At 39.8% G+C, this 16601-nt stretch overlaps 1 protein-coding gene across 4 annotated transcripts in view; it reads right to left on the bottom strand.

The window, feature by feature from the left end:
• COP1 (COP1 E3 ubiquitin ligase) overlaps positions 1–16601 on the bottom strand; it is a 124191-nt gene that overhangs the window by 91325 nt on the left and 16265 nt on the right. For all 4 annotated transcript variants that reach the window (XM_072343521.1, XM_072343523.1, XM_072343522.1 and 1 more), the window contains exons 7-9: positions 10500–10559; positions 8493–8569; positions 3479–3536 (exon numbers count right to left, since the gene is read on the bottom strand). In XM_072343521.1, the coding sequence (XP_072199622.1) occupies positions 3479–3536; positions 8493–8569; positions 10500–10559 (195 nt within the window). The remainder of the gene's footprint in view (positions 1–3478; positions 3537–8492; positions 8570–10499; positions 10560–16601) is intronic.

The following is a 16601-nucleotide window of genomic DNA, read 5'->3' as shown; positions in this document are numbered from 1 at the left end:
GAAAAGCCAAGCCTAGGCTCTACTTCAATAGATTCTAAGAAACTGAAATACAATTTATTCACTGTATCTGGTGAGTCAGAACTTCACAGTGACAATGAAGAATATCTTGTTACTATCAACTCACTACTAGGGTCTTGCATTGCACCTTTTAACCTGAGAAGCAAAAAGAGCTGCTTTTAGATGGCGCTTTTCTGAATCACAGCAAGTTTAGCTTCACACATAGGACAGATGGTAGCAACCCGTGGGGAGCCACGTATTGCATTTGTGCAGGTAGACAGCAGAGGTCCAACATACAGCCTTTCAGCTTCCCAAATCAAATGGACAAGAATTACTTCCTAAATCTCTAGCAAGCCACTTGTAAAGAGCGAGGGCTGTTTATTTTAAGGAGTTGGTGAATTATTCCTTCTGAAGTAACTCAGTACCTATAAAAGTAAACAAGTGAGGAAAGAAGTGGGAATATACTGAGACTAAGTTCAAAGGTTAATTGAAAATAAGTCCATGAAACACAAAAACCCACCACTTCCCAACCCACACAAGCATCAGTGCTGAGAGGGAGAAGGACTGAAACTACATAAGCAAGCTCTCCCTTAGAAAACAAACGGAAAACAAAGTACTTATTGTTTCAATCACTAGTGAAAGGAACAAATTCCTCTATTGCACAAGGAGCATGAAGAGCATCTTCCTTCTGTTTGTGTTTCAAAAGTCTCACACATCGCTCAGAGATAACAGGGGAATTTTAAAAGAACAAACAGGCTCCGCAATGAAAATTTCTTAGGGCACAATACCCAATACCCCTGAACACACACAATGTGTACAACCTCTCAAGTAATAACAAAACCCACACGCCATGAAGAACACAGGTTCAACTCCCCCTCAAATCACGAGGCAGAACAGGGCTGCTCTCATTGCAACCGTCAAGACGCCAACAAGAATAAACAAAGTTTAGAGCCTACTTTGAGATTCTGCTTATAACTGTACAAACAGTAACTTAACGCTCAAGGGAAGAAACATACCCCAAGCAATGAAACTTCCAGATGCCACTTCCCGTGCAAGGCCCCTGGCTATGTGCTGACATTGCGACTCATGGCTCGACAGCTTGTTTCATCTTGAAAGCAGCTCCAATCTCAAAACACATCTCCAGCGCTGGAAAGCATTCCTACCTCAACAACTTTTGAATACAATTTTCAAAAGCTTCACAGCTTAAAGAGAGAGGTGACGGAACACTTTACAGCACCACTCCCCTAATTGTGCACCCCAGCTTGCACGGGCTCCAGCCTCTCTCTACACATCAGAAGTGATGAGGACTCAAGATGACTCAAGCACCAAGGAGCAATCACTTGTTAAGACAAACAAGCCTGTGACACAATGAGGGATACACATGCCTGGCTCTGATCTGCTGGATGTGTCCAGTCCATGTGGAAGTAAGCATCAGTGATTTGAAGTAGCCTGCCTGCTGGGCAATACATCAGCAGAGGACAACTCCTTCCTCCATGCAGTCTCAGACTGGCACCTGATGACTCAGCTGTGCTGGGAACTGGACTGCATCTTGCACTGAGCTTCAGCAGCAAGAGGTTTAAAGCTGCTCAAGTTTTTAATCTAAAACCACACCCAAGTGCTTTTCATTCAACCGCTCACTATAATATGAAAACTGAGAATGCTATCAGTGTTGTTCCAGTTGAGAACGGTAGTTAGGGTTACTCTTAGCAAGAATTATTCTTCTGTCTGAAGTCCAGTAGGTGCCCTAAAGAGTCCTCTCAAACAACTGTGGAAAACCTTCCCAGCTGCTCACAAGCTCCTCATTTCCAGCAGAAAAGCCAGGTGCTGCAACTAAACACTACCTGCAGAACTCCCCAGTGCCTATGCAACTTGTCCACTGTTTTCTTCTGAAGCTCAGCCTCCGCAAGAAAACTGTCCTGTGCCTCATGGCACATAAATTCTTCCTTATGAACACGCTTGCAAGCAGTGCAAAAAGTAATCGCACTGTGAAAGCAAGCTAAGCTGTCCCTTCTAGTTTACTTACACACTGCCAGCTGTAAAAACCTATGACTTCTGTCGTGACTGACAATTTAAAGTGCACAACTGCATTTAAATTCTTAGAAATGTTCTTACTGTAGAAAAACTTTTTGCTGTCAAGTCGTGTTGAAATGAGGCTACCCTTTGAATGAAATGCTTAAGACTCCTCTCTCAACTCTCCATCCAAACATGCATTAAAGTTTGATTAGTAAATTTGCACTAGAGAGCATAGAACCTGCACTGTCAAGGACAAAGAAATTGGATTGGAGGACAAAAAGAATAATCTCAAACAAATCTGACTGTCATACAGGCTGACTAGAAAATCTAGGTTGTTTGTTCTGTGCAGTACAGCTATGGCATTTTTTCCCCCCATTTCAAAGGAAAAATTAAAGTACCAAGACAAGCAGCGTCAGCAGGGAACAAACACTATACCGTATCAGTCCTGATCATAAAATCCCCATGAACATTTCATGTGCCCTTTACAGTAAGGTAGAGCTGCAACATTTTTGCTTAAGCAAAAACACCACAGACTGCAGCAGAAGGAATAACAAACTTTTCTTATACAGATGGAGAAAAATTTCTCATTACTAGTATGCTACACAGCTGCAAACAGTGATCTGCATAGGCACTCAAGCTCACAATTTAGGTGCTTTTTCTTGATGGCAGTTACTTGATCGAATAAAATCCAGCAGCACTTCTACCAGTTAATTTGCCAGTTCCTGAATATCTTTAGTGGCAGCACACAACAGAGCTCCTAAGATACAAGTTAACACATAAACAACAGCCTACCTAAATAAAGGCTCACCTCTATCATCAAAACTCCCCTGGCATGGTGAGCTGGATACCAGCGTCATCTTTGTACCCCAGATGAACCATTCAGAGCTGCAAGACCACAGCAGTACTATTTGTCATTTGGGAAGCTGTGTGGATCAGATTGAGTTTGGAGGCTGCCTGCCAAATGGCCTCACTGTATGTTGAACCTTTTGACCTCTACAATATGAATTCTTACTACAGTTTGTAAGACCCTAACAATGATAAACTAGAGGGCAACTGCATATTTGGAAAATGAATGTTCTTGTTTTAGAAGTCAGACTTGATCCAACTCTACGTAATTCAATGCAGAGTGTCAGGGATTTACTTCTCTTCTAAAACACTGCTGACTTGGGAAAAGAGATGAAAAGCAGAAAATATCCTCTCTGCCCTGGAAGAGTCAGCTTTGGGAATCAAGTCACACATCTAATAAGTTACACTCATTTTCTTTGCTTGCATCACTATGAATATTCACAACTACACACAGACATTCCTACTGCTATACTCTCAGCTCCAGTTTGACCACATAACCAGTTAAAGCAAGAGGCCAGTTGACTGGCACCCTGGAGTTAGCCTGTGTTGTACTTAATCTCTCCCCAGTCTCCACATCCACTGCTCCTCTCCCCTCATGCACAGACAATGTGTATTACCTTACCTGAGAACTGCCACTGAAGCCTGGAGGCTGGCTGTACTCCGTGGAGTCAATAATACTACTGCAAAAACAAAAGAAACAGTCTGTGTAAATTACTGTACAACCAACCTTTATCATTTCCAACCTCTACTACCCTCCCCTATCCCTTTACATCCTGTAGAATACTTTACCTTTGAAACCCATTTTACAGACAGGGCACACAATGCTGTTTTTTATTTGGGGATTTGGGATAGATGTGGAGTTGCAGTGTCTCAAACAGAATGCTGATCATCCCTGTACGTACAACAAATTCATTTCCTGTCACACACAATTTAGTGTAGTACAATCTAATAATTCCTAATTAGAATGCAAATGCATATCTTTTGCATGAAACATGCATTCTGATGAATAACATGCTACCATCGGTTTTCAATTCCTTTAGGAAAAGTTTAAATCAGTAACACTGGAAACAGCAGAATGAAGAAAAAGCTAAAGGAACCAGCTTAAGAAAGATACAGGTGTTCCAGACACCTCACAGAACAGACACCAGCAATGAAATGCAGAACTGAGCTCAAATACCAATGGCCAAGAATGCTAGTATTAGGAACTGCTACGCTACACATAGGCTTCATAGTTAGTATTTATAATGACACAGCATATCTAAATCACTGCTTTTAAAATGTAACATATACATGCCAACTCCAAATGTTCCAACATCAAAAATGCAAAGGTATCTGACAGAGCTAAAAAGAAGGTGGTAAGTACGCTCTCATTTATGGGCCAAATATAAACAAAGCACTGGAGCCAGCTTAAAGCACACCTATTCAAAAACGTTACATGCACAACGCCGTTTCATTAATTACAAAGAACACCTTCCACAAATCACCATGATTTGTCTCTGAAAAAACCTCTTCTCTCTAACGCTTTTGCTGTGTCATTTCATTTGATTTGGACAGAAGCTGTGCTCGTTATTCTCAGCTTTACTTCCAAGTTAACCCTAGATTTAAACACTGCCTGGGAGGAGCTGCCAGAACATTTCCATAGGCCCTGGTTTTGGAAGGGGTTGTATGTACTGATGTTTTGGTAATGGCTGCCAGAACAGATGGGCAGACATGACATTCTTGGTCACGAATCGAGTGGTCTGGCTGAAACACCAGTCAGGGTACCAGTCAGGATGAAATAGTGATACTAATGCTTAAATATTTCTCTGGATGCTTTAAAGCTCTCCTGGAAGTAGAAGGAAGCAGAAACAGATGAGAGATGAGTTTAAAGTATCGCTAGTGGCTAACCTGAAAGGTGAGATTGATTGGAGTTCTGTTACAAGCAAGACAAAAGCTGCAAACAAAGAAAATCTAAGGGATAGAAATCATTATTTGCTGCTAGCTATTGCAAAGGAGAAATTGCAGAGCTGTTTCAAGCATGGTCAGGGACAATGAACTTTAAATTAGGACGTGGCCACATGAAATAATGAAACACATACAGTAGATCCTGCCAGGAACAGCATGAATAAGACACTCGATTGGAAAGCAATGAAAAAGTACTCCACTCTGAGACAGGTAAAGCAGCAATTAACAGCAAAACACACGGACTTAGGGTGTCTAGTCTCGTTCTGCTGCAGGTTGTCTGGTGATGTAAAGCCTTCAGGAGTGCAGACGTCATTTCCCCAACCAGAATACAAATTCAAAGCTGTTTCTGCTTGGTGCCTGAAGCTGAGTTAAGCCGACATATGTTTGCATGTTTTCCATTTAAAAAAAACAGGAAGCACATAATCAGAAAAATCCAAGTTTCCTCTGAACTCCTTTTAAGAAGCTGTAGCAGCAGGCTCAATTAGGAAATCCAGCTACACTAAAATGACATACTTAAAAAGCTGGAATGAGAAGAACAACGCAGCAACCCGCGCCTGCAAATCACATTTGTTATATTCTTATGAGATGGTAAGAGCAAATGCAGGGGGAGGAGATGAGGATTTTGCTAACTGAGGCCGGGTTACCAGGCAACTAATTTTTTCTTTTTTTCTTTTTTTTTTTATTAAACATTAGAATCTCTCCCCAGAAACACCTATTAGAGTGATGGTTTGTTATTGCTATTACTGTCTGAATACCTAGCCACAGAGAAGCTGCTGCTTCTATCTCCTGTTTGCACCATCTATCCATAGCAAAAATAGCACACGAGCCTGTTCTGACAAAACCCAGAACTATTTGTTCTTTTCCCTATTCTTTCCATCTTGTTCTCTATTAGTATACAAAGCCAGCAATCTGCAGCCCTGTAAACAAGTGGCACGCTATTACTCAATTGAATATTTCCTCACGTCCTGTACAAGCATAAAAGGAAAAAAAAAAACACTTGTTTCTTGAAGCAGAGAGCATTCTGAACATGGTAGTTGTATTTGTTTTCTTGCTAAGGGATTCAGAAAGGGAGATGGGGGGAGGCACAGTAATTTCACATTTTGAAGATGTTGTGGATGCATGAAAAAAAAGCAAGAAACAATGAAAAGAATTAATGAAGCAAGGCTGTAATTTAGAGCAAGTAGTTGAATAAGAGCAAGTCACTGGAGACCAGATAAAACTCTGAATTCCAGAGAACCATATTCTTGAACTTTAAATTCAAAGGCTTATAGAGATTTTTTTACTTCTACTTTTTTTAATCTCAGCAGGAATCCATAATAGCCTTGTGCTATTTATGAGTCATGGTAGTAAGTTTACATTATTGGATTTCATTGTCAAGGTGTTTAGCATGTTAACAAGTTACATTCCTATTTAATATACCGCTTTAATTCAGGGAAAGTGTAAAAAGCCTCTGCCAGTTTAACATCATTTTAATGTAGAAGTGAAACTGCCTCCAAAATATTTTATATTTCATCCTTTTTGATTCAGAGCATCATCAATAAAAGCCACTTGGAAGATTAAATACATCAGATACCGCAGAACTGGAAACACCTGCAGATTTTAAATCTCCTATCAGTTCTCCTGCACCAATCTCTCCAAGGAGGAATGACAGCTAATTTGGGAGGTACTCCACAAAACTTACACTTAACATTAGGAAAAAGAACAAAGAATTTCAAATGGTAAAAGTTTCTGGAATCAGAGTTCACGTAATTGAAGCCAATTCAATTATCTGTATTACATAAAACCACATCATCTGTCAGGATCAGGGAGGGACAGAAGTCACAAGAGCCAGATAACAAGGGATGCTTGTTCAGACACTGCCTTCACCTACCATTTCCTCTTGCACTACTCACGACTACCTCTTAATGCAGCAATGCCATCAAGAAACAGAAAAGCAGTCAGCAATCCCATGTAGTACAAAAAGACACCGTATACTGTGTGTTATATATCACAGTCCTGGTATTACATTGTACAAGAAGGGAAGGAAATAAAGGTTCAGACACAGCCAAGATAGAGAAGAAACGTAAGTAAGAAAACAATCCCATGGCCTCAGCACCTGCAATGGTCTAGCTGCCTACCACCATCTCCCAGCAGAACACAGTTGAAACTCCCCAAACAATTCTGGACACTGTCTTACATCTTCAAAAGCAAGGACAGAGAATAATTGACCCAAGCACATGAAATAAGGAGGCATAAGAAATACTAAGAAATTCTCAGTAGACTGAAACCAGAGTAGGTCACACACAGCAGATTCTTAAACCCTATCACAAAAACTCTTGGGCTTAAAATGTTATTTGAGATTTCAATAGATAAAGTTATCTGGGAGTTTGCTTGTTAACTTGCCCCAAGTAACAAAGATGCATTTCTACTCGTAAACACAATCTTCTCGGCAAAAAAAGGTTTCTAGGCCTGAAGGCGCTCAACATGTGAGGAACAAATTCAGCCCAGCCCTTACTGAAGTTATCCCCAAGCAGCAGTAACATGAAACAAACCACAAGCAATCTGTTTAATAGCCAATAACCAGAAAAAACTAGCAGAACCTGACAAAAATCGCATCAGCTTCACAAAACTGCTGCTTAGCAGAGCAGCAATAACCCACACAGAAAACACACCTACACCCAAATCTAGGCAAGCAGCGAAGGACAAAGCAACAAAGGCTGCTCCCGTCCATCTTTGCTATATTCCTTTCCTTTCCATCAAAGCCAACTAGAACTTCCTAGAAATCCTAGTGATTCTTTTCTCTGGGTCCAAAAATAGCAACTTAGTACAAAATTCCCAGCCACTAGTGCTGTGCTCCATACCAACGCATTGTTTCTACATCTCTCCAGCAGAGGAAATCTGATCGTTCCTGTCTAGCTGGCTTCTGAGCTACCAGGTTTGGAGCTGCTAATTGTAGTAATTGTACCAAGAAACTTCTGTAGCAGAAATCAACTGATTATAGAACTCGTACTATTAGGAAAACGCACTTGAGAGGTATGGGAGAGATGACCAATTAATAACACAGTTTGGCCCTGTGAAATCAGAGCTTTCTTCCAGCTGAAAAAAATATGGCTATAAAGAACCAGAGCACTTCAAACCTTGGCACATGCAATTTGGATGTAAGAAGCATCTGCAATTTTGTCATCAAGAAACCAGACTATGCAATATTCCAGACTAAAATCCACATTGAAAATATGTTATTAGAATGTCATTTCATTAAAACAAAGCAGACAGTACATAAACTGAATTAACACTATGTATATTTTACAGCCTGATTCTGTAAGCCTGTACCTTTAGTCACTCATGAAAAGTGCAAAAGCCAGAGGACATTGGCATATTGCAACATTATGTTTTCACATGTCAAAAAACTGCATAATGTTCAACATGTATTTAATAGCAATATTTCATACCATAGCAAAGGCTTATGACTCAAGTTAACTAACATATGCTACATCTAAAACCATCAGCTTTTCACATCATCTGGGTTGGATAAGATGTGTCATCCAACCGTAGGCTCAGATGACTTTGTTCATGTGAATTTGTACCAGTAACATCAGAACAGGTAGACACTGTATGGTACTCAAGTTTTGCTTGTGTTTTGTGCATGGCATGGAGAGGAGTAACAAGTACAGCACAGCATGTACAGCTGGAGATTCAAATTGCAAGCTCCGTACCTGTGTGAAGGTGAGGGAGCTTCAAACTGCGGCACCGTACTGTCCTCACTGACTGGGGAGTACAAGCCACTCATTTCCTGAAACAGAAAGCCAGATTACAGCAAAGCTGATAAAACAACTAGTAGACATAATTTAATATATGGTGTTTACATAGACTTCCTTGCATTTTTAACCTCCCCACACTAAGGAAATTATGAACTGTATCTGCAAGTCTTCAATCTGCTCCTGGAAGCCTTTGCAATACCTGAAGAAACCTTGATTTTGTTCTTTTTGGTTTTTTTTCTTTCAGGTATTGTTCCTGGTATCAACTGGGTTTATGAAGCCACGCAGCTGCAGTGATTTTTTGCCCCACAAAAAGCAGCTGTAAAGTTTATACTCAAACAAGAAGAAAACACCAACGGATTTAGTTAACATCCAAGAGTCCCTAACCCAGCACCTCCCTTAAGCACAGCAGAACAAGCAAGCTCTAAGCACATTTTTGAGACGCATGCTAACTTTCATCTAGTAGCTTTTGCAGCTATAAAGTAATGTCAGATGTAGGTCAAGGCAAGAACAGCCACAAGACCACGGGGCAAAGGTGGTACTGTGCCCCAGACTTAAAAGAGGATCTATCAGTCTTCTGTGGAGTAGGTGCACAAGGGAAACTTTGCACATGAACTTGGCTTTGTCACTTCCAGACTAAATCACTGCAGTGCACCCAGTACGAAATTGTACCTTTAATCCATTTGAGAAATTGAAGCTATGCAGGATGCTGCAGCTCATTAGTTAGGGGGGCAAAGTGTTCCAGGATGTTACTGGTACTTTTAAAATTCCCACTAGGAGCCCATTAGTTGTTAGGTATAAAGTGAGATATTTGTGACAAGAGTGATCCCAGGCTTCAGAGGTCAGTACTGAGGTCACTGTCACACACTGGATGCATACCCCAACTGCAGCCTGCTGAACTGCCTGATTAAAGAGCAGAGAAGCAGGTAGCTAGATATTCTCCAAGGGAACCCGCAGCTTTAAGAATAGCTTCTCCTAAATTTGAAGGCCTATTTTACCAGTCAACAAGCTAAGGTATATTTATTTTCCAAGAGCTGAGAAAAATTCAGGGAAGCCAGCTTGAAACACAGTGTTATCTGCTGAACTACAATTTGCATAGCTATCAGCTGAAGGGAAGTTCCTGCAGCTGTCAGTTCTATTTATACTTTGATAATTTGTCAGCACGTGTATAAATTCAACATAAATGTAGAAATCTAAGAGGCTTTGGGGCGGTAGATAGGAGATGGGACTGATTGCTCGAGGCAAGCAAGAAGAACAGCAGCCAAGCAAACTGATTTCCCAAGAAGCTCTAAGGGAAATCTACTTTGAGAGGTGGCAGAATCTGATGCATTCCTAAAACAGTTTCCTATCTCACAATCAAAACACTAGAATGACTGGGGGAAAGGATCAAGCAGAAACCTAAAAGACTGAATGAGGATAGCAGGATTATTCTGATGGGCTCACAAATACTTAGAGAATAATTCTTAACAAAAAGTCTCAGGAGGATCCTGAGGATCAGGTAGTAGCAGAAGGTTTCTTTTCTGACATGTAGTAGAAGCTGATTCTGCTCTGACCTTGTTACTGTGTTACAGGTCTTTCATGCACCCCTGATGCACCTCCATTTCTGTCGTGGCATATTGCTAAGATTTAAACTGTCTGTACAGACAGCCAGAAAAGGGCAACACAAAAATCATACATCATGATCAATAAATTGAATGTTGATTTCCAGCAATTATTCTAAAACACTACTCACATAAAGAAATTGAAAGATATGACTGTATAAGAGCCAGGCTTCAATAAAGCCGCCCCTTACTAACCTGCAGTCTGCGCACATCAACTATGCGAACAAATTAAAGAACATCATCTGTTCATTTTCCCATTAACGAATCAAACGCCATAAATTTAACACATCAGCCCCACAGCAAGGCAGACAGCTTGATGGAAAAGAAAAATTGCCAGAGTCAGAACAATGTCTGGGCACCTCACCTCTACTCGTTTAATATCTTCTTCCAGAACACTTAGCTCCTTCTGGATCTGCTCCAGTTGCTGTGGATAAGAGAATGGGAGAAATCTAAATCAATCTGCACAGCACCGCTGCCGAGATAAATTAATATCTTTTCAGAGAGAAACCTTAACTATTCTAAGTGTACACGACTCAAAAGTCACTAGGCAGATGTTCATACGTACAGATTAACATAAGTATGCACAAACTACTTTGTCTTAAAAGTTGCAATCATGAAATGGTACAAAACAAGAGCATGATGTACTTTGGTTTTAAACACAAAGATCCGCATTATTCAATATATGCACTTCTACACTCTCGTAACGCCTTCCATGCAAGATATTTATAACTTGTTTACAAGCACCGAATGTGATCAGGCAAAGACACCATGAATGAGACCACAATCACCTCATCCTTCAAGAAATTATGAAATACTTAGCTAAAAAGTATTACAAGCACTTCTCTTTCTAGCAGTTAACCTACTAATTGACAAGTTAAAGTTTCTGGTAAGATTTTCAGATTGGCAAAAACACCCATTATAACCAAGGAGATATTTGCTCCTGGTACCAAGCAAGCTGGTATCACTTTAAAAGGTGCAGAGCCTTGAATTACACCACAGATTCCAGCCAATTTAACCAAGGTCTGTCCATGAAAGGCTCAGAAGGAAACATCTTCCAAACTCACCAGCCACCATTTCCTTTCCCTTTTTGGGGTCACACTGTTGTTTTTTTCCTCTTCAGTCAGACACTGCACTGGTTTTACTCATCACACACAGGGAGGCCACAGACTTGGTGCTTATTGCTTGCTCCTAAGCAAGAGCATCACCTGCTCACCAGCTCTAATTCTCACTCCTCATTCAGTAGTTATCTCCCATCCAGGCAACCACACAGCCTGTGCCTAGCATCTCAGGACTCAAACACATGCACCATGCTAAGAGAGAGCTCTAAACAGACCAGCTCCAGCTCCTGTGCAAGCCCAACTCACCAACATGCACAACCCTAATTAACAGAGAACTGGAAGTCCACCTGACTTGCCTCACCTTGCCATAAAGAGCTACAGACAGCTAGCATTGTGGCATTTGACCAGGAGCTATTATCAAGTTGGCAAGTCCACTGAAAGTGTGTTAAGCACAACGTTCTTTGAAGGTCAGTCACATTTTTCTTTTACTGGATTTACATGGGAATATCAAACTGACCAAAACCAGAATTATTAGTGCTGCATTACATAATACTCCCAGCATGACATATTCCCATGAATATTGGGCAAACTGTTTCTTTAGACTTATTCCCTCAAGTGCCCCGCACCTTAAAGTGACAAACTTTTGCTTAAAGACTAAAATTCCCACTATTGACCAACACTGCAAATACTGGCATGCTCTGCACCAGAAAAGCCATTCTTTTAACCTACCTTTTTGACATGAAGAATGTTTCTGTGCCTAAAGAAAGGAGAGGACTGCTGCATTCACACCTATTTCTAAGATGGCAGCATCTTCCTTGGAATGAGACTATGTTGCACCTACATCACAGCCACCCTACTCTGAAGTCTTCAGTTCACAATTTTAGTCACAGACTGCACAAGTTTAATGTTTTAAACCTAGACTGCTACAGATAATTTACAAACCACTACACATATCAGATAATCCCATTTTCACTTGCAAAACCTACAGTAGGAATAGCAGGTGGTGCTATAGCTCCAAGATTAGTGGTAAAGCAAGTGACACTTGCACAGCATGGGCCCCTGCCTGTGCTCAGCTCTAGCAATCAAACACCATTAGTCCCCTACTTCTTTAAACTTACTTAAAAAGAAGTTACAAAACCTCGCTTCCAAAATTACAGCAAGGAAATCAACTATTTTACAACGTACTGAACCATGGCCAAACTAGAAGACTGAAAAATAACTGATGGCTGTTGCCATCATGTGGCCAGGAGACCTTTTTATATGCACTGGAGAGCAGAGACACTTCAGTGTCCAGCTTTTAGTAACTACCGCACAGTGCCAGAAGTACCCAAGACCTCATTTGCTATTGCTAATTCTTCCTCCCAGTTACATTTAGACAAGCAATCAAATTTATCAAGCAGCAGCAAGTCCAAAAATGAGGTAAACATGTTGTATATTTATTTCAGGGAGAGTCTTCGGATCTCATAAGCATCAAATGAGCTACCAGTACTCGCACTGAGACTTCCTTTGGTAGTTTGAATATCTCATGGTCTTGTTTTAGTGTATCAAAGTCTTTAAATCAGCTCATGTTCACAAAAAAAAATCCATGCAACATCTTCTTTCTACATCATCTTCTACCACCTAGTCCACTAGCAAATTTGAATATAAACTCAGTATATCAATAGCTGAACCTCAGTTCAGATACCCAGTGAGATAAGTTTCTTCCCATAAAACTCAGTATCTCAAATACACCTCTAAAGAGAAATAGATCAGCTTTCCCTGGAAATGAATTGGAAGTTTCACATGCTTCAGTGTTTTCCTTCCACTCCTTCTTCTGATAGAGCATGCTACATCGATCAAGTGGGCAAGGAAGCAATCTTCAGAGTTGAAAGAGATCTTATGCCTTCAAACCACAAGTTTTGACATCAAATTCCATTTGTTGACAACTTCACCAATGAAGTCTTTGCTTGAGCAGAAAACAATACAAGGTTTCTTTTGGAGCATTCTTTTTGTCTTTGTACAAGTCTTCGCATATTATTTCCATTGGTTAATGGTGGGATACAAGTCTTTTAGACATATGAGCAGGCCACCCATAAGACTTGTCTTAATGATTTATTTCTTCCCTGCAGTCAATACTTCATTCAAATGGCATATATTCCCTCTTAGCAGGGGAAGAGCTAACAATGGCTTGAAGGCTACATTCTGGCTCACACAAAATTCCTGCAGGCAGGAATGGGGGATGCCTGGCTAACCAAGAGTGTTTCATACTTGTAATTTCTCCCAAGCCCTCCTAAAATAAATCTGCCAAGTCAGGCTGCAGGGACAATGCTTTGAATGCTTGCTGATACAGTCAGGTGGTGTCCTTCTACAAGAGAAAAATCACTGAGGCAGGGAACAAAATTGTTTAAACATTTAGATCAATTCAGTTTAATAAAATTGTGCACAAGGCCACTTAACTCCTAGCATTAGGTTGCACACCCTCCTTTCTATAGGGAGATCTCCCCCACTGCACTAAGAAACAACAGTCAGCTATTACACACTGGTATTTCTGCAGTAATCCCTAGCTGTCTGCTCATACCCCAGCTGCATCCTGGGCTTATCACTACAGTCAGAGCTCACATGTCTAATTGAGCAGCTTAGAAATGCAAATAGATTTAAAATACCAGTAATTTAAGTGCAGTGCATAGGAAAGAGTACTACAGATATAAATTTACCTCAGGAGCCCAGGAATGTAATCAAGACTATATGACAACATAAGAGCATGACTGATTTCTAGTTCTGTCACCTCCTCTTGCTTATTCATTAGTTCATCCATGTGTGTATGCACAGAACAAAAAGATCTGACAGGTGAAGTGATTAACACAAGCTAATGACATCCCTGGAGAATTCATGCTCATAATTCCCTGCAATTACCCCACAATAACTAATAACTCCTCTTATTTTTAGTATTTAACACAGTCACAGGATGGAGTAAGTGGAGACAGTTGGATAAATGTGTACTCGAACTGAAAAGAGTGACAATGATTCTGAAACGCTGAGCAAGCATTCAGCACAGACAACCTGAGAAGAGTTCAGGATTACTCCTCTGTTCCATGATGTTTAAGAGATGAAGACCATTTTCTTGCATTGGCTGATGCTAAAAAGGTCTTGCTTGGTAAACAGGAGAGACTTAATGTGATCTTATTAGAAATAAAAAGCCCATAAACAAGAAGTAGTGACAGCTGCCAAGAGAAGCAAGAAGATACCTAAATGATATCACCTATACGTTGCACAATTTGATTTGTGACACCAGTTATTAACTCAATGTCCACCTTGGGTAAGTAAGCATGCTACTTCACAGAAACATGCAACAAACTCCCCATCAAGTAGATGTGTTAGAAGTGCACTAGGACAAATATATACACACAAAATACACATGTTCATAGATACAGTGGTGCCTAGCTTCATGTGGTAGCATTCAAGCCATAACAAGATAATTAGTTAAGTCTCCTTAAACTGATAACAGAGCAGAGTAGTGTTTTGTTAGCAAGAGAGCTGATAACAGCAGTTAAGCATTCAAAGTGGATGAACAATCATTTAAAAATAAACAACATTAAACCTGAATAAACTACTTATGCAACACAGCTCAGGTAATGGCATTAAAGCACTAATTTTAAAAGAGTCACAGGTTGATGTATTTGGTTTCCCTTGAAAACAGTAATAAAACACAAAATCAAGCTTTTCATTATTAAACTTGACCTTCTAGGCTCCTTGGATCTTTGATTTTAATAGAAGAGATATAATAGATGGAAAAAAATGGGAAGTGTGCATTCAATTAACTGCACACATATGGAAAGGCACACAACCACGCTAAGTTTGCCTTTCAGAAAACCCGCTATTGTGAATGATCAATACAGCCATCAACTATAAAACCATCCGTTATTTTGTTTAGAAAATATTTTCTAGCTTCAGCCATTTGTTTTCAATCCTTTTCCAAGTCAGACTCTTTTTTATTCCTGCTTTTACTGCCAAGGATTTTCTTTTCTTTTATTTTTTTTTTAGCCACATTGCCATAGGTCACAAAGGAAACAAAACATAACCTTAAAAGAGAAAGAACTTGCAAATACCTTTGTGTAAAATACATGCAGTAAATTTCAGCTTGAAAGATTTGGAAAGTTATGAACACATCAAAACAGAATTTCTAATGGAAACTTCTGCAGGTGCTGAACTTCCCATTTATCTTCTGGAGAAATGATGAAAGCGCAAGAAAGAGGCATTTGTCAAAAGACTTGACTACAGCAATATTCTGAATTCTTAAGTATGGGTCTATAGAGTTTTCTTCTAGATGTAACTCCCCCTTTAATAAGTGAAGTCATCGCTATTTCATGAAGGCAGGAGGAAAAAACTTTGAGTGAAATAAGCATAGAGTTACAGGTGGTAAATTATATGCTCTGAACATGTTGAAATGAAATATTATACAAGTACACTAACTCCAGGGCTAGATTCTGTATTAACTAATGAAGTTGCCAGTCTCAAGATATTGCAGTCTGTGATTAATAAAAGCTGTTAATAAAATCATGCAATAAATAATATTAAAAGAGGCACACTAGGAAGGAAAGTTACCAGGCAATTTTGTATTTCTTTGAAGACTTGAGACAAAAAAAATTGAAACAGAAATTCAATCATACACAAAAGAAGCTGCAACTTACTGAGTGAACTTGCAATTACTCACTCTGCAGTCATCTGTACTAGAACCAGGTTTGAATTAGTAAAAACAAAAGAGTAGTGTTCCTTCAGACTCTATCCACAAAAATAAAGCCTGCTTACATGACTCACAGGTCTGTCAAATATGTTAAATGTTCCAGAGTCTTTGCTGGTTGAGTTCCATCTTTATTTCTTAAAGTCACCTATTAAAGCATCAAATGGTAGTTAAAATTTGTTGAAAGATCTGATAACCTTTCCTGTGCTTTACTGCTTTATTAAGACAGTCATTTCAACTCCTCCTCCAAATTAATGCTTTAGCCTTTCTGCAGACATCTCCATGCTGGTTAAGACTGGATGCATCATCACCATCGGTATAGACCGCCTTCCCAAACAGCAGCTCCTCTGGAAGAAATCATTTGGAAAACAGAATGGGATATTTATAACAAACTCTATTGACTATGAGAAAGATCTTGGGATTACTATAAAGAACCAACTGGATTCATTTAGTCTGTTGGTAGAACTGGAGTCTTGACTGATGAAAACAGTTTTTTTCTAGAACCTTCCTACTAATTCCTATCTTCCACACTTCTATACATAGTTTCTTATCTTTCTTATCAAGTGAAAAGAAAGATTGCAAGTGCAAGTCCTGACAAGGCTTCATTTCCTAAAAGATGAATGGCAAGGCCAGATGCTAACTACTAAAGCAAGCTCAGAACTGACAGGCTTGCACAAATGTCTTTTGAGAT

The sequence above is a fragment of the Excalfactoria chinensis genome, chromosome 8, assembly GCF_039878825.1.
Source record: "Excalfactoria chinensis isolate bCotChi1 chromosome 8, bCotChi1.hap2, whole genome shotgun sequence".
NCBI lineage: Eukaryota > Metazoa > Chordata > Aves > Galliformes > Phasianidae > Excalfactoria > Excalfactoria chinensis.
The sequence above is the reverse complement of the archived record's forward strand: the minus strand, read 5'-3'. Positions and strand labels throughout refer to the sequence as shown.